The 20,669-nt window shown below is 33.0% G+C and overlaps 2 protein-coding genes across 4 annotated transcripts; both read left to right on the top strand.

Moving 5' to 3' along the window:
* The first annotated feature begins 1,061 nt into the window (after nt 1–1,061).
* On the top strand, nt 1,062–11,880 carry LOC114306077 (sodium/hydrogen exchanger 1). 3 transcript variants are annotated; one of them, XM_028251241.2, is made up of 15 exons: nt 1,062–1,177; nt 5,433–5,748; nt 5,853–5,971; nt 6,685–6,782; nt 7,583–7,642; nt 7,746–7,792; nt 7,888–8,082; nt 8,189–8,235; nt 9,104–9,170; nt 9,321–9,421; nt 9,552–9,653; nt 9,801–9,939; nt 10,026–10,088; nt 10,457–10,540; nt 11,209–11,880. In XM_028251241.2, exons 2-15 carry the CDS (start codon nt 5,575–5,577, stop codon nt 11,536–11,538), a joined length of 1,626 nt encoding a protein of 541 aa, XP_028107042.1. In that variant the 5' UTR covers nt 1,062–1,177; nt 5,433–5,574; the 3' UTR covers nt 11,539–11,880. The 3 variants fall into 3 exon arrangements, with proteins under 3 accessions (XP_028107042.1, XP_028107041.1, XP_028107044.1); XM_028251240.2 differs by lacking the exon at nt 1,062–1,177 and adding an exon at nt 4,736–5,071; XM_028251243.2 differs by lacking the exons at nt 1,062–1,177; nt 10,457–10,540 and adding an exon at nt 4,747–5,071.
* Nucleotides 11,881–14,088: 2,208 nt separating this feature from the next.
* On the top strand, nt 14,089–17,816 carry LOC114306078 (acyl carrier protein 1, chloroplastic). Its single transcript, XM_082875733.1, has 4 exons — nt 14,089–14,841; nt 15,932–16,042; nt 16,820–16,942; nt 17,439–17,816. Exons 1-4 carry the CDS (start codon nt 14,776–14,778, stop codon nt 17,562–17,564), a joined length of 426 nt encoding a protein of 141 aa, XP_082731859.1. The 5' UTR covers nt 14,089–14,775; the 3' UTR covers nt 17,565–17,816.
* The last annotated feature ends 2,853 nt before the right edge of the window (nt 17,817–20,669 follow it).

Genomic DNA, 20,669 nt, shown 5'->3' with positions numbered 1-20,669 from the left:
TAGGAACATTCACATTGACGGTGTGAACATTTACACTGACAGTGTGAACATTCACATTAACGATGTGAATATTCACATTAGAGGTATTTTGGTAATTATGTCACCCATTGGATTTATTGAAATATAAGAAAATAATGTGGACTAAGTGGAATATAAGTAGATGAAAAGGGTATTTTGGTCTTCTTACCTCAAATAGGAACATTCACATTGACGGTGTGAACATTCACATTGACGATGTGAACATTCACATTCACATTAGGGGTATTTTGGTAATTATGTCACCCATAGGACTTATTGAAACATAAGAAAATAATGTGGACTAAATAGAACATAACTAGATGAAAAGAGTATTTTGGTCTTCTTATCTCAAATAGGACCTAATGGAATAGTAAAAAAGAATATCGGTTGGATGGAATAAAACTCTTAGAAAAAATATTTATCAAAAAAACTCCCTATTTTTTATAATCACGTCTAAATATTAAAAAAATACATATTTACGTAAAATATAAAAATAATAAATTATTCAATGATATTAGAAATTCGGACTATACCCTAATTCACTTGTTATTGGTTAATATAGTATGATTAATATTTTTGTATCTATATTCTAGAAGACATGGCATTGTTTGGTTTGTCTCTTAAGAGACAAATTTTTAAAAAAAATTTAAAAAATTTGTTTGGTTGAAAATTTTTGATTTTTTTTTTCAAAATCATTTTTATCTTCACTATATATCAATCGATCACCTTTTTTCTTTTATTTCTCTTTCTCTTGTTGTAACAATTTAGATTTTTAATTATTCTGTAAAATTTATATTAATATTATTTAATCACAATTAAGAAAATATACGATTTATTTTTTATTATTATTTATAATTTTGTAAAATAATATAATTATTAAAAATTTAAGGGTCACAGTATAATTAAACTAAGTTAAGCTTATCCATTGAATAGGTTAAAGATAAGCTTGAACTAATTTCGTATCGATGGAAATGCAACACGTGGCAACTTGGTGGCTTGGGCCACGGCTATCTCTCTATAAAAGAGAGAATTTGTTGGGGGTGAAAGAAAAAGGGAATGAAAGGAATGAGGGAAAATGAAGCGAAGAAAAGAGAAAGAAAATAATGGAAGTGCAGAGAACTTTAACAATGGAAAGTAAGTGTGAGGTGTTAAAGTTAAGGTGAGTTATATTATAATTTGTATCATTATAATATATTTTATATATATTTTGATTTATCATATTTATTTTATATAAGTTATGTTTTATAAAGTATTATAAATTATATTAATATTCCAATTACGTGGATTATTTTCTGAACCCTATTTGTTAAAATAAAACTCATGGATATGTTTGTTTATATTTTAAAGAATATTTGACTATAACTTTATAAATAACTATGTTTTGTAAGTGCCACCACGGGAGTCCCACGCTTTGGGAGACTTAAATAACTATTGATTTCTGTTTAGTCACTTTGTGACCCTATATTGTCATGAATCTAGTGACCTCTGTTCTTTGCGGAGATAAGTGCTACATTATTGTGGGAGCCACTTCTATAATCCGTACGAGTCACCTCTTGAATCCGTACCTCTGTTCTGACTGTCACTCCTGTGACCCCTGTTCTGTTCTGTTCGGTACCCTGGTTATGGTTATTTATTTACATAATCTCAGTTTTGCTATTTAAATGAATATTTGTTTAGACTAAGTTATCTTAAATATTTTAGTTACATAACTATCCATGGTTATTTTGTGTCCCTTATACTATTGGCATAATATTTCTCACTCTGCCACGTGCTTATAGCTGTTTACCAATTTTCAGGAAACAGTGCAATTCAGAAATAGCTTTTGGAAAGTCTTAGATGCGAGATTGCGGAATAGACACACACAACACTTTTATGGATATGTTTATATGTAAATATCGACTTTTTTGGTCAATAAATTTTGTAATAAAAATACAAACTCCAATGATTATTTTGGTACCCTCACTTGAATATTACTTCCGCTCATGTTTATTAATTTGTTTAAGAATTGGCCGGAGGTAACTTCAGTTACTGACCCATCACAATATTTAACCCTTGGATATGGGGAGCGGATCGTGACACTTATAACATCCTCAGCCGACCTCCTAAATAATTTTGCCACCTATTTTAGGGGGTTGAAACTCCCTTATACTATCCTATCATCTCTCTTATAAAGCCATCATAAATTAATATTTGTTACAGTGACTCTTTATCTGTAGAGTCACCATAACTCTCCTATATATATATATATAGATATATTTGTTTTGCCTTGCTTTGTTTAGAGACTATCGTACATATTTATGATTTTTTTAATTTATAATTAAAAATTATATTTTAATATAATAGAGAAAAAGTAGAGAGTTTGTTGAGAAAAGTAAATGAAAAAGTGATTTCTAAAATAGGAAATGAATTTTTTAATAAAATTTTAGAGTAAAATATAAGTAAGTTGATAAGGATACTCTTACATCCTACGCATCAATAATCATTTTTTCTCTCATACCCATTTATTTAATTACAAGAAAAAAAATTCATCACAAACTCTAAAATTATTTTCAAAACTATTATACTGTATAATTTTTCTTGCTCAACATTTATTAATAAGAACAATGATTGAGACCCTTACTCCCACAAGACCCCCCTAAATTTGGACCACTCGTGATGTGAATCCTACACATATATGAGTAGGCCCTCACATATACATCGAGGGCCAAAATTACTTTGGGAGTGTGGGAGTCATCTCCAAAATGGGTCCCAAACATTTCCCTATTAATAATCAAATAATATAAAAAGGCATTACAATTTTAATAAATATTTTATTGATTCCGTCCCAAAATAGTAGTTACTTATTTTACTTTTTATTGTCTCAAAATATTAGTCCATTTTCAAAAATCAAGCACAAAAACAACATAAATTTCTTATTTTGCCATTCTTTTAAATTCATTAACATAAAAAATACAATTATGACATTGATATTCTTAAAAAAATATACTATCAAAAGTAATTTTGAAAAATCAAAATTTAAAAAATGTAATAATTATACGATAAAAAATAAATAAATTTCCTAAAATGGCTTATTATTTTATGACGGAAGGAGTACATATTTTTGTGAAATTTTGGAAAAAATTCTCTACAAACAAATTTTTAAGAGTTATCAAACTAAACAAATTTAAAAAAAAAAATCTCAAAATTTTGTTTAGTTACCTACTTTCCAAAATCACTCTATCTCTCATACGAGAAATGTTACAATGAGGTGCATATGATATGTTTTTCATAACTTTTTACAAAATTTCATAATTTAAACCCAAAATGTCATAATTTTTTCACTATAAAAGTCATAATTTTTTTTCACTGAAAAATGTGATAACAAAATCTTAAAGTATCATAACAAAAATCATAAAATGTCATAACATTATCATTTCTAACTTTAGGGTATACCTCATAAATTTTCTATTTATAACTTTACTACAAAATGTCATAACACACATCACAAACAATCATAACGTTCATCACAAACAATCATAACGTTCATCATAAAAAATCATAACTTTTTTACAATATACATCATTTGAAAGGGTGCACATTGTAAATTTCTCCCTCTCATACACATCAAATCAATTGCTTTTTTTTAAAACTCTCTCATCAAAACAATTTTCCAAAACTATTTCTAAAAAAAAACAAACCAAACAAATTTTCGTACTTTTTATCTCAAAAATTACTCTACAAACACACACAAAAAACGAATAACTAATAAAAGTCAATACCGACAAAAAAAAAGAAGAAAAGAATAATGTTATATCCATCAATTTAGTATACCAATTGATGATGTAACATAATTTAAGAAGTTTTTAATATTTGTAATGTAATTAATAAGTGGGGTCAATAATAATATCATAACTAGTGTTTATACACTATTTAATACACTAATTGGTGCATGTACTACCACCGAAAAAAAACACAACCTCCACAACTCCACTTACTTATGATTAGTTCAAAAAGAAAATGAAAAAACAAAAATACATGATTAATCCACATCATTTTGAAATTATGGGATCCCCAACTTTGACGTCCCATAGACTCTACTATTTCAATAAAAAGTAAATTAAAGAACTACAGATTTTGCTCGAGAACCACCAAATACTTCTCAAAATATGAGTGTTTATTAATTTTTTATTGTCACAAAATATTATTCTCTTTTTAAAAATTAATTATTAAAATAATAAAATTTCTCTTTTATCTTTTTAAATTTTTTTTTTATCAACGTTAATACTTTTAAAATGTAGTAATTATATTAATAATAATTTTAAAAATTAATATTTTTAAAATGTTATATTGCTAAAAAAAGTTAAATTTCCAAAAGCACTAATAATATTTTAAAAAATGATATTACATGTACTAATTAGTATACTAACTAGCGTATCAATACTAATTATGACATTATTATTAAGCTTACTCATTATACTAATTATAAATATAAAAAAATATCTTAAATTATGTCATATATTAATTTATGTCATATCATCAATTAATATACTAATTAATATATTAATTAGTGTATAAGCATTATTCTATTTTGGAAGGTGGGGAATAATAAACTAGGCAGGACTACTCTACACCGGAATCAACCATCAGAATCGTACAACACACTATCGACGGTCAAGATCACTTGAACATATTCAAACTCCAAACTCTCCCAATCTCTCTCTACAACTCGCAAACTATTAATTCGCTTTCGCGGCCCCCTTCTCCCCCAGTCTATTCTCTCTCTCTGTCTCTCTCTACAGGCGACACCTTTCTCTCTACAAATATCATTGGCGCACGTACGGTACCAGTAGCACCCTACCTCTCTCAATTTCTCTGTTTCTCGGGTTCGTTTCTGCGATTTATTCAACAAAATTCACTACAAGTTTTCTTCAATTCGAGTTTTGTTTGATCGCAAAAAGCAATTTTTCGAGAGCGTGAACAATTTCGAATTTGATCTACGAGTTCGAGATCTACTTGGAGATCACATTGCCGATTCCTATTCGCATTCTCGCTCTCTTTGTTTCTGAATCTTCAGGTGAGCTATTCACTCAGTTCTACATAGGTGTATATGTATGTATTATGTATAGTCCTGTTTATATCTGTGTTTTTAATTGAACTTCAGAGAACGATTGAGGTGTGGAAATCTGGTTGAACCTAATCACTCACCTTTTTTTATTTGCGTATGGTTTGATTTGTGAGAAATTCTGAGTTTGTGTTTGTTTAAAATTTATGTTTATAAATAACTAGTATGCATGTATGTGTGTGTAATTGGAGTTTGAGCAAAGATTAAACTCTGTAAATCTGGTGGTACTAGCTCACTCACTCAGCTTCTATGAAAGTACAAACTTGTTAAATCCATTGATTCGAAATGGTACACTGTTGGTTTTGTTTTGCAGAGTTTGTTTGGTTTGTGAGAGCTTACATAGTCACTGGACTGAAATTCAGAAGTTGAAAATTTGATTTTGGTTTGTTGGAAGCCAAGGGTTTGCTGATTTTGATTGATCTGGTGCACTGTTGTGATCGGTTGAGTGGGCTAAGATGGGAGTTGGCTTAGTTTCTATATTGGCGAAGATGAATAGATTATCTACATCTGATCACACTGAGGTAGTCTCGATAAACTTATTCGTAGCGCTTCTTCTCGCGTGTATTGTGATTGGACATCTGTTGGAGGAGAACCGGTGGATGAACGAGTCTATTACAGCCCTCATAATAGTGAGTTTATGTATAAACTGATGTATCAATCCTTGCCTGCACATATTTGTGGTTTATGGTGGCTTAAGATCGACAGAATTTGACTTTATGTTGGTTGATGACAGGGCCTATGCACTGGAATTGTTATCTTACTAACCAGTGGAGGAAAAAATTCACATCTTTTGGTGTTCAGTGAAGATCTTTTTTTCATATATCTTCTTCCACCGATCATTTTCAATGCCGGGTATGTTTTGCATTTTCATCAATATCTTCTTTCTATGGCAAAATTGGATGTGACTTTTTGTGGTAGTTTTCCATTAAATAAACCGCACAAAATTTTGTTATTGTTTTGAGTCGGTGTGCACATCCACACTCACACAAGTCACATAGGTCATGCTATGTAGTGTTTGGAAGTTAATTGAAACCTTACTGTCAATTGTTCACGTGTCTGAGTTTGATAATACATTGTTGTTTCTAAATCAGGTATGATGAATTTTGATGTTGAATTAACTTCAATTTGCTTAGTGCTACATCTATATTGCATATAGAGGTACTGTACAGTAATGTAAAATAAAAAGTCAATTATGCAATTTGTTGTAATAATTATTTGCCTAAAAAGAGACTGTAAACTATCTGCAATATCCAACATGATAACACCTGAAAAGTCGGTTCTCATTTGAGTTATCTCTCTCTCCTTTTCTTGTCATCTTTGACACTAGAATTGGTGCTACATTTTTTACACAAATACTATGTATGTCAGGATGTTTTCAACGGGATATTTTATGAAGTTAGTTCAACTACTTTTTAGTAGCCCATTGTCCTCTAGTGTTTTTACTGCTTTTAATAACATGGTATTCTTGTTTTGCGGCACCTATGTTTATTGACTGCTATTGCAAGTGCACCTTTGTTAATGACTTCAATCTTTTTGTTTGCCTTTGGCTGAATGTTATTCATCAGGTTTCAAGTAAAGAAGAAGCAGTTTTTTCGAAACTTCATGACTATCATGCTATTTGGTGCGATTGGTACTCTGATATCCTTTGCCATCATCTCCTTTGGTATGTTCTTGTATCTGCAATCATTTCCTCTTGTTTCTGTGTCTGTGTAGAAAAAGAAAAAAAGCTTATAAGTGCATAATTATTTGATGAAATATCCATTGGGCAAGAAAATGTCTCATCTGAAGAGGACTGCTGCATCTCAGACAGTAAATGTTCCAATTATTAACCATGCTAAGGGCAAGATGCTGTACTAGCAACCTCTTGAATCCTATGATTGTGCTCATAGTTGCATTCCTTAATTCTAATTGCACTATTGAAAGAGCAGTGGGTGGCAATATTTTTGGTGCAGATGTAAGTGAACAAACCATTTATTTGGTGATGAATCTTAGTTAAACTCATGGATGCTTCTAATTCTTCCATGTGCCCTGTTTATACATTTCTTGCATGTACGGTGGGTAATGACCTCAATAACCTACCCATCTCATTATTATATACTATAGATGGGAGACTGGAGGAGTTTCAAGGAAGCGAGTTGCATACAAAAGTAAATAACTTGGTGCACTGAGTTGATAACTAGAAGAGTTCACTTGGTTTTTCCTTGTCAGGATGACATGGATTAGTGGATGTCATTTTCTCATTAGATCTGTTTGCACACACAAATGAATCTATGAGACTTCTTGCACTGGTACTACATTTCAACATGTTCTGTCATTATCAGAACAGAGAAAAGGAAATGGGGCTTATGCAAAATTCTTGTGATATCAAAGTCTAATTATCCAGTACTAACTGTGTTTGGGTTCATTAGTGCTGAATGCAGGCTGTACTATTGCTCATATTTTTCTCTTTAATTTTTCCCGCAGGTGCTATGAGATTCTTTAACAAAATGAATATTGGTTCTCTCGATGTAGGAGATTACCTGGGTACCTCCCTTTCTATTTCCCTAATGCTTCTTGTGCTCTCTGTTACTCATGCAACTCATGCAACTTATACTCATGTTCTCTCATTTTGCTCAATTGTTTGCAGCAATTGGAGCAATCTTTTCTGCAACAGATTCTGTTTGCACCTTGCAGGTACAGCTACCCTTTTTTGACGCTGTGGTCATGTTGTCTCAATCGAAAACACTTCCCACAACACAATGTATCCCACATTCCCACTTGTGTTGCAGGTGCTTAATCAGGATGAGACGCCTCTACTGTACAGTCTAGTTTTTGGGGAAGGGGTTGTGAATGATGCCACATCAGTGGTGCTTTTCAATGCAATCCAGAGCTTTGACCTATCTCATATCAACTCAAGCACAATTTTGCAGTTAGTCGGCAGTTTCTTATATTTATTTGCCACGAGCACCATACTGGGAGTCGTAGTGAGTACCGGCCGCCCCCCCCCCCCCCCCCTCTCTTGTGTGTGTATGTATGCATGTGTTTACTTCTGGTCTTATGTCTCTGACATTTTTGTTTCTACTTGTGCAGGCTGGATTGCTTAGTGCATTCATCATCAAAAAGCTTTATTTTGGGAGGTTTGTAAATAGGTTTCATACTGCTAAATTTGCGTTATGTTATCATCACCTAATCGACCACAAAATGCAGTGCCTGATATTTGTTTTGGGAGTTTGTAGTTTAAAACAGATACAGTCTGTCAATGGGGGCCATAGGAATGGTGCAGTTGCAGGCAGGGACGAAACTAGGAGAAGACTATGGGAGGCTATGGCCCTCCTGTTTCTTTGAAATTATTGTTTGCCATTGAATTTTGAAAATATATATATATATATATATATCATTTTATACATAAAATAGCCCCTTAGTATAAAAAAAAAAATGTCATTCTTCTTCCATCTTGAATTCTCTTTCTATTTTACACCAAAAAAACTTCTTCATCTTATTAGAAATTGTTTCTGTGGTATTTAAATTTTTTTTATGCATATATAATTTATATATATCATATTATATTATACATACATGTATGTTTTGTGTATATGGTGAAAAAAATTATTTTCTTTTGGCCCCTCTGATAATGAAATCCTGGTTCCGTTCCTGGTTGCAGGTGATTAAAAGCTTCCTTTGTCTCTGCTTCTGCACCTGATTTGTTGTTACGCCTTTAGTAGCATATGATTGTGGTCCTGATGGCTGCTACATTTGTGGGTGTGCGGAGAGAGAGAGAGAGAGAGAGAGAGAGAGAGAGAGAGAGAGAGAGAGAGAGAGAGAGAGAGAGAGAGAGAGAGATTCTTATTTATCCATAAGTAGCTTATGGAAAGAGAATCTGTTTGATTCTTTCTTTTTTATCCGTAAGTAGCTTATGGAAAGAGAAGTGGTATGAGAGGATCAAGTACAAGAATTTTCAATTATTCATTGAGGAAAACTATTTATACTTTTTATTACAAACTGCAGGCACTCTACTGATCGTGAGGTTGCTCTTATGATGCTCATGGCTTACCTCTCATATATGCTGGCTGAAGTATGATTTCCCACAACTTATAGACACCTCATTTGCTATTTCTTTCTTCTTTTGTGACTTTGTCTTATCCTGAACACGCATACAAATTTTGGAGTCATGCAATTTCAGCATCTTAGCCCTGGAATTTTAATAGCCTAATTTGTTTTGCAGTTATTCTATTTAAGTGCCATTCTCACAGTTTTCTTTTGCGGGATTGTGATGTCCCATTACACCTGGCATAATGTCACCGAGAGTTCAAGAATCACTACCAAGTATGTTTGATGTCCAAATAAGTTATTGCCAGCCCCTGAAACAAATTATTTTTTCCTTTTCTGTTTTGGCAGAATGCTGGTCAATATTTAATGGTACTAATACTATAGTTGTCTGTAAACATGTTTTCAGGCATGCTTTTGCGACATTGTCATTTGTTTGTGAGATATTTATCTTTCTTTATGTTGGCATGGATGCCTTGGACATGGAAAAGTGGAGATTTGTAAATGGAAGGTATGGTTCATACGTCAACATAAAACTAGTATCAGTCACACATTTGTCTAGGATTGTCAATACAAGTGAAATGTCACATACTATATCTATGATTGCATGGTTGAATGTCTGATTAAAAATGCCACTTTTTTTTTTCTTTTCTCACAGCCCTGGAACATCAGTTGGAGTGAGCTCAATACTATTGGGACTGATTTTGGTTGGAAGAGCAGCCTTTGTTTTCCCATTATCATTTATAGCTAATCTGACCAGGAAGTCTCCACACGAGAAAATTGACATAAAGCAGCAAGTATAAGCTCATCATTCTGGCTCCATGTTTCTGATGCCCTTAAATTAATTGGTACATTCACCATTATTTTTCCCACTATTTTTCAGTTTACGATTTGGTGGGCTGGTCTTATGAGAGGTGCTGTTTCTATGGCTCTTGCTTATAATCAGGTAACTGATTCAGCATTGTCCTTATGAATATACATTTGCACATGTGTGTACATTTAGTTTATCAGCATCTATAGGTGGTTATCTGTGACTTGTTCATGCGGAAAAATTATTGGTTGGTCCTAGGGCACCATGTGGCCATGCCCCAGGCCAATCACAAACCCCCATGCCCCCTCATGTTCCCCAATCACCCAATACAAAATTGTGGACCATATCCCCTCCACCAATCACAATGCATGTGGAGCGCCACGTGGCGCAGCCCATTGACCAACCAATAACTTCTTGTTCATGCCTGCCCCTGCAAAGCAGGGTTTTGATATCATGTTCTGATATGGATATATGTAATGCCATCTTAATTTTCATGCAAGCAGTTTACAAGGGCAGGTCATACCCAATTACGCATGAATGCAATCATGATCACCAGCACCATCACAGTTGTTCTTTGCAGCACAGTGGTAAGATATCTTAGACTTTCTAGTGACAGTGAAATCAACCTGTACAGTGTAGCAGTCTGCCTGGAGAGAGAGACTTGACCTTGAGGACAAGCCGTGCTAAAAAGTGTCCCTATAGCTTTTCAAAAGCTTACTGAACATTTCCAAAATATTTCCAATATACCTTGTTTGGGAAGCCAAAATTTGGCTTTTTTTTTGGGGCTAAAATCCATAAAAACACAAAATATGCTAAAATAGTCAATAAGACAAAATGTCACATCAAACCCATCATCATTTCAGTTTTTCTATCACAAACCTCACATTCAATTACAAAAAAAATTCAATCCTCTTCCTAAACACAAATATTTTTACATAGTAAAATAGCCAAAAACTAAATAGCTAACTTCCCAAATGAGGCCATAGTTTGATGGAGCTTCTAAAATGTGACCATGATTCTTCGGAACTTGTCTCAACTGCTAAAATAAGTGTCCACAGAAATGCTTCAGCATTGAGTTTCCTTGAGATTCACAGTTGAATGGAATGTAAAGTAGTGCCATATTTGAGATGATTTAGCCCGGACTTTTCTAAAAAGATGGGAGAGCTAAAAACATCACATCCCGTCAAAGTTTATTTCTTTTGTCAAACATCAAGAGGCCGTCTAATATCTTTTTAACTCTTATGTGCATTTCCAGGTTTTTGGATTGATGACTAAACCTTTGGTGAGAATCTTGCTGCCTTCACCAAAGCACTTGAACGGAATGCTGTCCTCTGAACCGACATCTCCTAAATCCTTCACTATGCCACTCCTGACCAACGGGCACGATTCAGAAGCTGATCTGGGTACACATAACATTCCTCGCCCTACCAGCTTGCGGATGCTTCTAGCCACCCCTTCCAATACCGTGCACTACTATTGGCGAAAATTCGATAATGCTGTCATGCGTCCTGCTTTTGGTGGACGGGGTTTTGTACCCTTTGTTGCTGGTTCGCCGATTGAGCAAAGCGTGCATCAATTGCAATGAGAGCAGAAATGAGAATGCAGAACTAATTCATCGGCATTTTTGTAAATTATGTGATCGGCTGTTGATTTGAGGTTTGTTGTTTGCTAATTATCTATGTGCTTTTCAGTGTGGGGTGTGTAGGGTGCCTTAGTTCTAATAGGCTGCTTATAATTTATTGATTATTGTGGTTTGTGGTTTGGAATTCAATTTTCTCGAGGATCAGTCATTGATCCAACCATGAGCTTGTCGTCTCCCTGACTGCCCTAAAACCGTAACTTTGTGTCATTTTGTCATCTACTCTCCAACTTGTGTATATTGGTTTTGACGTTAAATATTGGATGAAATTGTCATGTTTCCTGGCTTTATGGATTGCACTTGTGTTACATAAATCATGGATTGATGATTTTTCATTGTCGGACCGAGTTTTACCTACTCGTCCAAAACCAATTAGTGTTAGAAATGACTTATGGTTTTATGATATGAAAAAAAACTTTTGTTACATAAAATTTATATGGGCCTATTTTTAGAAGGGAGTGGCATTGTGTACCCTTGTAATTTCTCTCTCGCAATGGCACTCCACTTGTTAACAGATTTCCCTGAGTTTTTATTTCCTGCTCTAGTATAGGTTTCAAAATTTACAAGTTCAAGGGAAAATGGTAAGTTTCATTTAATTGTCTCGGCTCATGGGCCGGCCCAAGCCTGCCATTTTGGTCATTCTAGGCTCAGGCCCTTGCAGGTTGGGTTTGGGCTTACATTCTTAAGACCGATTCAAGGGCCCAACAAAAGCCCAATCCTAGCCCCAGGGTCTTGGTCTGTGCTTGAGCCAGGCCGTTTGGAAATTTATCAAATTGGGCCGACTTTTCATGCCTTCTAGACCATATGAAAGTGTTGTGTGAAGTCTAATCCACCCACTTGTATTGACATTTTTGTGTTTGTTGTTGTGCAATATGATGAGTTAGGCCATCCAAATTGGTTGAGGTTTGGAATGACGCACAATTTCGTATGAAAATTATTAAGCAGCCTGTTTTTTTTTGTCTTTTTTTTTTTTTTGTTCTTATTTTTATTTATTTTTGGCTTTTGCCTCGTCAACCTCCCCTGTTTGGTTAGCCCAACTAACTTGCCTTATAAAAGATATCAATGCCAATAGCATTGGTTCTTGTATAAATAATATCAATAAATAAAATTTTCTACTTTGTCACAAATGTTTGGTTAATTGTTTTTTTGGTAGTTGGAATACACCCACACAGGAACAAGAACAAAAACAAAAACAAAAACAAAAAAAAAAAATGACAAAATTCACTTCTTACAATGATTAATGGGATCATATGTCCTTCGAAAATAACTCTTCACATAAATATGAAATTGTTGAAATTTTATGTTTAACTCTCTTAAAAATTGATGAGATAGAGCTTAGTTATATGTTTATTGTTATTTATGGTGGAATTTTCAATTTTAGTGAGAGAGAACCTTGTAGGGCCAAATTTGTGAGGCGGAAATAAAAAATGAAAATTAGAGTTGAACATGACAAAGACAAGTTTTTCATGAATAGAGATGGTGGGCAAGGTTCAACGCCATTGATCAACAAAGAGAGAGAGACGCAGTCTTCTATCCCCTCAACATCTAATGCCTTTGATGTCCTTGGTGATATGGACGAGTTAGGAAATGGAGATTCAAGTCAAGAGTTGAGAAATAGAGGGAGTCCATCTCCAAGTGATCCTAATTATGGAGAGACTTCAAAAGAGGATGACAGAAGAAAACTTAAAGCGAAATTTCATGACTTGAAGAATGTTAGAAGGAAATTCTGAATCCTTGTTTTGTTGGGAATGTTGTGCTTGTTTTCTATAAGCTCAGTTTGTTTTTTGATGGAGTAGTTTATTTTGTTTATTTTTGTGCTCCCATCAAAAGCTGTGTGTTGAACTTCATTGTATATTTTTCTTTTTTGGTTATAATATGACTTACTTATAAAAAAAAAAAAGTTTTTCATGAATAAATATTCAAAGCAAAAACTACAACATGGTAAGTTTTTATTTGATATAACTAAGTTTTAACAGGCTTTTTTTAATCATGAAAATATTATACAAGCTTTGGGGATAATTTCAAGGGAGTAGGAAGGGAAATCTCACCATTGCTCCACCCTTTGAGATTTGAAACTAGAGGATAAATGAATAAACTATTATTTTAAATTTTAAATTATAAAAATTTTCTTATTATTTGATGGTTTATATCTTAATCGTAGCTCTACTAAATTCATCTTCAAATTTTTTTTTCAAAATTTTAAATAATTTAAAACTAGGCATTAAAGTTCTAAATTTCCAATTTTGTCAGCCTCTGTTTGGGATTGGCTTTTTTGGGCTTTTTTGGCTAAAATAGCCACAAAAAACAAAATAGGCTATTTTAGCCACAAAAAACAAAACATCAAATCCAACCCATAATCATTACAATCCTCTCTCACAAAAAAAGCCAAAAAAGCCAAAAAGTCAAAAAGCCCTTCCCAAACCAGGCTAAAATAGCCCAGGCTAAAATAGCCAAAAAGCCAAAAAGCCAAAAAGCCAACCCACTTCCCAAACAGAGGCTCAATCATTTTTTTACTGAAGATTAAATTGAATGTACAATTTTATTTTTATTTTTATTTTTTTTTATCAAACCACCTTTTAATAATTATATGAAGAAAAGAAGAGAATTGATAATTCAAAACAAAATCAAAATGAAATGACAAATGTCTCATGAAAATTCTGCATGTCCCACACTTGTTTGTTTTTTCTTCACCATGCATTCATTACATATGCAGAAATCATTACCAAACATCCCCTTGGTAACAAGTTTTATATTTAGTTTAAATTTTGAATTTATTTTTTAAAAAAATTTAGATTAATTTTATGAAAAAAATATAATAAAATCAAATTCATTTTTTTTTAATGTTTATTTTTATAAACTTAATTTATATTTGTTTTTTAAAAAATTCAAACAGCTGATTCTGAAATTGAAACAAGATTTTAGGATAAAGCAAATGTCAGACATTACGCTGTCCCCTCCCAGTCTCTCCGTATCACCGCAACCAAACACCCTGATTTCGATGTAAACAAAGCCAAACAGGCCAAAACGAAGTACTATATAAATACTAGTCTCTCTCTCTCTCTGTCTGTCTCTCCGTATCACACTCTTCGTGCTCTCCGCCTCTCTCTCTTCTCTCTCTCTGTCCTCATTTTCTTCGATCACAGCTTCAGATCTCTCTCTCAACCATTACATTCATCTCCATCAATGGCTTTTGTTGCTGGATCTTCGATGTCAACGACCTCCTTTTCATGCTCATTCAAGCAAAACCAGGTAATTTCTCTAAGATCTTCACTCTATCAACTCTCGATTTCAATTTTTTTCACTCTCTATTCGCATTCGTTGTTTGGAAATTAATGTTGTTACACGCATTCATTTACATTTCTGTTATATTACTTGCGATATATATATATATATATGTTTATTGATTGTATGATTTTTATTTTCGTTGATTGTTAACCTAATCTCGTGTTTTTATTTGATTTGGTAATAGATTATGCTAATCATTGTGTGGTTCTCGTTTTCGACTTTCACGATCTTTAGCTCTTTATCCATTTTTCAGGATTGATTTCGATTTTTGTGACGAAGTTAAAATGTTATTTGCAAGGATGTTTGTTATCAGCACTGTGTAGCTCCTTTGATGATAACTAAAAAAAAATAAAATTAAAAAAAATAAAATTGCAATTTCTAGTGTTGCTATTTCATTTCATAAAATGATAATATTTAAAAAACAATATTTTTGTTGTAATTTATGTAACTTTGATCTGTGGTTTCAAGGGAAATATTGGGTATGTTTGGTTTGTATTTGGGAGATGAGTTTTAGAAAAAAAATTTAAAAAAATTGTTTGGTTTGAGTTTTTTTCAAAAAATTTTCAAAATCACTTTCTCTTTCTTTCATATCAATCAATCACTTTTTCTCTCTCCTTTCTCATTCTCAATCACTTTTTCTCTCACACACATCTACTCAAATTCTCTCAAAATATCAAATCATCCCAAACTCCCAAAAAAACATCTCTCCCAAAATATACAACCAAACAAATAAAAAAAATTTTAAACTCTCTCCTCAAATTTTTTTTCAAAAACAACTTTTTCAAAAACAAACCAAGCCCATTTATTCCGTGTTTTGTGCGCGTTGCGTGCATGTGCTTGTGCATAGGGAAAATAAAATTGGTTTATTACACCAAACCACCTCAACTCAAAATGAGGGGTGAGGTGATGTTCACTGATAGTTTAGGGGTCTTGATGTAATCAACCAAAAAAAATTGAAATTCTATTTCATTGATTTGTTTTTTTTTTTTTGTTGTCTTTTTGTGTTTTCTTTGTTTTTTTGGGTTTACTCAGATTTTGTTTTTGGATTGAGCAGGCGCCCACCAAGATTTCTAGTCTGAATTCAGTTTCGCTGTCAATCAACGGAAAATGCTTCCCATCTCTTAGGTTGCGCCCAGTGACGCATCGATTTCGGATTTCGTGTGCGGTATGTTTCTCTAATTGCAATATCACCCAATGTAGGCGTAAAAGCTTGTTTTCTATGTAAATTAATGGTTCTTATCTGTCTTTGCAATCCACATTCTCAACTGATTTCAAAGTCAATTTGCACAGTAAGCATAAACTCAGCAAATAAAGTTTGTGTGATGCACAATTTATGACATTGTTAAGATATTTATGTGGCACAAACATGGTTGCGGCATGAAGTACTGTTAACCTTCATCATTTCCATATGTTACTAATATGCATTCATTCATTTTCTTGGAGAACATGTTGTGTGGTGTAGTGATAAGCAATGCATCCGTCTAATATTCCATGCGAAATAAAATGGGGATCAATTTATCATTATTGGCAATCACTTGTTTTAGATTGATTGCTTAGACATGTATAGTTTTATGGGAATGCCAAAATTGTTGTTTGTTGAGTGATGCTGTGCCTTTGTAATTTGGAACAGCCACAAGGTGGTTCGGTATACATTACGTCTGTCTCTGTAGATTGTTTGACGTAAAGGGGAATGTTATTCATGCCATGTAAAAAGTTCAAGCTTTAAAGAGTTTACCAGCACTAGTACATAATGTGTGGCATCCACGCTGCATAAAAACTTCAGTCCTGGTATTGGGGATGTCGTTTTGTATTCATTGCATCATCTTGATACTTTCTTAATAATATCTGTTTATTTATTAAAAAATAAATAAAAACTTCAGTCCTGGTATACATGTGTGTATACATATATGATATATGATATGCTGCTGATTTGTTTGAACAGGCCAAACCAGAGACAGTAGACAAAGTGTGTGAAATAGTGAGGAAACAGCTGGCACTACCAGCTGGGACTGCAGTCACTGGAGACTCAAAGTTCGCAACACTTGGAGCTGACTCTCTTGACACGGTATCGAATTTGTTCCCATGAAATATCATCTGATGAACTGATTTCTTGTTAAATGTTGTGATGATAATATACTACTTATTTCGCTCTAGTTAATACTTTGATGTCTATGTTTGTACATCTTTCTTTCGGTATTAAATTAAACCTAGATAATTGTCTTCCTTTAAGAAGTATCTTATGAAAAAAAATTCATGAAATCATTATATCAGCTTAGAAATAATTTCTAAAGTCCCCGCCCCCCTTTCACTGTAAACAATGTAACAATTTTGTGCTTCACTAACACCTATTTCTAAAGGGTCTTAAATCTGCCTCACTTAAATCAACAGTAAGTCTTCAAGCAAAAAAGAAGGAATCCCAATCTATCCTTTGGATCAATCCACCTTGTGAATATCTGTTGTCATTGTTGGCTTACTCTCTCCCTCTGCCTGTTAATATAGTTGTCTTCTAAAATGATTTTCTTGATCATTATAATCGATAAAGACTTCGCTTTCATATTCAGGTGGAGATTGTGATGGGACTGGAGGAGGAATTTGGGATCAGCGTGGAAGAAGAAAGTGCCCAGAATATTGCGACTGTTCAAGATGCAGCAGACCTGATCGACAAGCTCATTGAAAAGAAGGCTTAATTACTTTAAAGGAAAGTTCTTTTTTTCCTTTCTCATTTCACCAAGACCTTGGCAATCTTTTTTACTTTAATGCTGCTTATGTGTGCTTGTTAGATTTAATTTAAAAGGGCTTTCTATGTTTTCTTTGTTTTTGTTTCGTCAAAAAATACTCAGTTTGCTTCGTTTTGTTTTATTAGACTTATTTTAGAAATGTATTAGAACTTTAATAAACCTCTTTTTACTTATTTATATAGTTCTATTGGTTCCTAGACACTCCTAACTGAAGTTGAGATTGATGGAAAGATTTCTTGAAAACCATAGTTGGCAAACCCATTGTTCCATTCATTTAGGCTGTGTTTGGATTAATCCTGTTTCGGTGTTATGGATTATTATAATTTCTACACAAGGTGTAAATGAATCCATGTATGCTGTATCTGAACTTTGTGGCTCTAGTTGGATCATGTATTTGTGAGCCAATTTTTGCAGAGTAAGCAAAAAAAATAAAAAGATTATGGTTATGTCAAGTGCGTGCAGTTTATAAAGATTGCTTATAATATTTTTTATTTTTAAATTTTTTAAAGTTTGTATTAAATTATTTGGTACAATTGTGGCTTATAAGGTGGAAATAATTAAAATAAATTTTAAAAATCTGATTATTGAGAAATTGAGGAATAAGTGTCTTTAACTTATGTTTTTCTGCACTGCGTCATTTGGCAAGTGATTGTTTTAGCCTAAAAATCAAAGAGTTATTAAAAAAATTAAAAAGTCAACAACTTATATCAAAAAGTTAAATATTCTTTTTTCTTTCAATTTTTTGCACATCTTTTCGTAAAAAATTTAAAGTTATCTCAAACATATTATTTTTTTTATCTCATTTTTTAGTCAAAAAAGTTACTAAAATAACTTCTTCCCAAACGAGGGTAGGCAATGAAGTAAAGATGTTCAATGGTGGTGTTTGGTAACATTTACGTTTTCAAGTTATATTTACAAAAATTTTAAAAACTCAAATAAAAATTTGTTTGGTAAATTTTTTATTTATAAATAAATGGTCTCAATTTATAAATTTGACCAAAAAATGTAAACTCAAAAAATGTATTTTCGTTTTGAGTTTTTAATTTTTTTTTTTACCACCCAATACTAGCCGTCATCTGCCATCATTTTCTACCACCGTCTTTCATCACCGCTGCCGCCACCACCACCACCCATCCCCCACTACCATTTGCCGCCACCACCACCACCCATCCCCCACCACCATTTGCCGCCACCACTCATCACCCACCTGCCACCCACTTGCCGCCACCACCCACCCCCTGCCACCACCCACCACTCGCCACCACCCGCCACCGTCACCTACCTCCACCCACCATCCACCTACCATCACCATCCATTCACCTGTCACCGCTTTCCACCACCGTCTTTTGCCGTCACCATCCGCCACTTGCCATCACTTTTTACTACCGTCTTCCGCCACCACCACCCACTTGCCACCACTTTCCATCACCGTCTTCTGCCACTATCACCCACCACCTGCCACCATCTTCTACCACCATCGCCCACCACCCGCCATCATTTTCCACTACCGTCTTCCGCTGCCACCACTCGTCACCACCCGCCACTACTTGTCATTTCTCACACTTTTTTATATTTTTAAATTTTTTTAAACATTTTATCTAAACCAAATATTTTTGTAATTTATGTTTTTTTAAAAATAAACAAAAACTAATTTATAAAATTTTTGTAAATATAAACTGAAAACGTAAACGTTACCCAACAGGCCTTTTGTGTTTGGTTGTCAAATAAAAATGTTTTTGGATATCTGAAATCTTATAAAGAAACATGACATGTGAAACCATATTGCTATGAATGAAGTCCTTAAAAAACAATTAGGGTTTGAGCGGGATTAGATTCCAAATCTATTTTCATTAAATTTTTGGTCTCACAATTAAGGCTAGCTTAAGTATCAAAATTCTTCCAAGGAAAAGGCAATCTTATGGCCACGTGCCACAGACATCAACAGTCCCGGACAAGGCAGGTTTCCATATATTATTGGATTTAAAATATGTTTCAAATTAAATTTATTTATTTTTTAATCAATCTCGAACATGTTTTAATCAAACTACTAATGAGACGAGATTATAATATAGTTTTTTATAATGCATGAGTTTATATAATATAGTTTTTTATAATACATGAGTTTATATAATATAATTTTTTATAATATATACAAATTTATGAAGCTAATTAATAGATTGTTTGAGTTTGATTTGCAAACTTAATAGATTTTAACATGTCTTCAAATGTAACCTATTTGCTTAACAAGTCAAATATTATTTCAACTTCACTAACTTAGTTTGTTTTACCATCTTAATTCCAATTCATGAAAATAGATGATCATTGATGCTAAAAGAGTTGCATCATACTAGAAAACATCCAATTAAAGATGTCTTGTGACACTTTGTAAACGGCTAATTTTAAATTTTGATGGAGACATAGAGTTCATGATAGAAATGAAAAGAGACCTAATCCAAACAAGACAGCTAATTTTGGAGTAAGATGATGACATTTAGCACTTATTTAAAATAACCTAAATAAGTGAAACTTTTGTCTTTTTACGAAAAGATGTGCAGAAAAGTAGAGAAGGGATGTGATAAAAAAAAATAAAAAGATAAAAAAAAGTTGCCAAACTTGGCCTAAACAAAATAATTTTGTTTACTTACATAGAAATGAGCCACCCATGTGCCCACTTGTCCCTCAGAGTTGCTTCCAGCTAAGACAAGGGAAATACAGCAAACACTTTCGCATCTAATTTTTTTTTTTTTAGTTAACTTTGAATAAAAACTAAAATCCTACAGTCAAGTTTTTTGGTTTTTGGAACATTAATTTGAAGTTAAGAAGATTTGAACTATTACCCTCCTAAAATGTAGGTTTTTTTTGCTAAGGGTGTGATTTGGATTGGTTCGACCAAAACAACTTGAATTCAACTCATATTTTTTAGAAGTTGAACAACATATTTTTTAATTTACTATGGTTTCAATAAAGATACTAAGCAACTTGAAACCCAAATTATATATAAATATATTAAATATTACATATACATTGCCAAAAACAAAAAAATGTGAGCAATTT

Source organism: Camellia sinensis, chromosome 6 (assembly GCF_055761805.1).
Source record: "Camellia sinensis isolate YWXY chromosome 6, ASM5576180v1, whole genome shotgun sequence".
NCBI classification, from domain to species: Eukaryota; Viridiplantae; Streptophyta; class Magnoliopsida; order Ericales; family Theaceae; genus Camellia; species Camellia sinensis.
This window is presented reverse-complemented; position numbering and strand designations above follow the sequence as displayed.

Excerpts from the sequence above, each read along its gene's own strand:
- LOC114306077 (XM_028251241.2), top strand. The coding sequence starts at position 5,575 with ATGGGAGTTGGCTTAGTTTCTATATTGGCGAAGATGAATAGATTATCT. Across the intron at positions 8,236-9,103 it reads AAAAAGCTTTATTTTGGGAG|GCACTCTACTGATCGTGAGG; the intron begins GTTTGTAAATAG and ends TACAAACTGCAG. Across the intron at positions 9,171-9,320 it reads TCTCATATATGCTGGCTGAA|TTATTCTATTTAAGTGCCAT; the intron begins GTATGATTTCCC and ends TTTGTTTTGCAG.
- LOC114306078 (XM_082875733.1), top strand. The coding sequence starts at position 14,776 with ATGGCTTTTGTTGCTGGATCTTCGATGTCAACGACCTCCTTTTCATGC. Across the intron at positions 14,842-15,931 it reads GCTCATTCAAGCAAAACCAG|GCGCCCACCAAGATTTCTAG; the intron begins GTAATTTCTCTA and ends TGGATTGAGCAG. Across the intron at positions 16,943-17,438 it reads GAGCTGACTCTCTTGACACG|GTGGAGATTGTGATGGGACT; the intron begins GTATCGAATTTG and ends TTTCATATTCAG.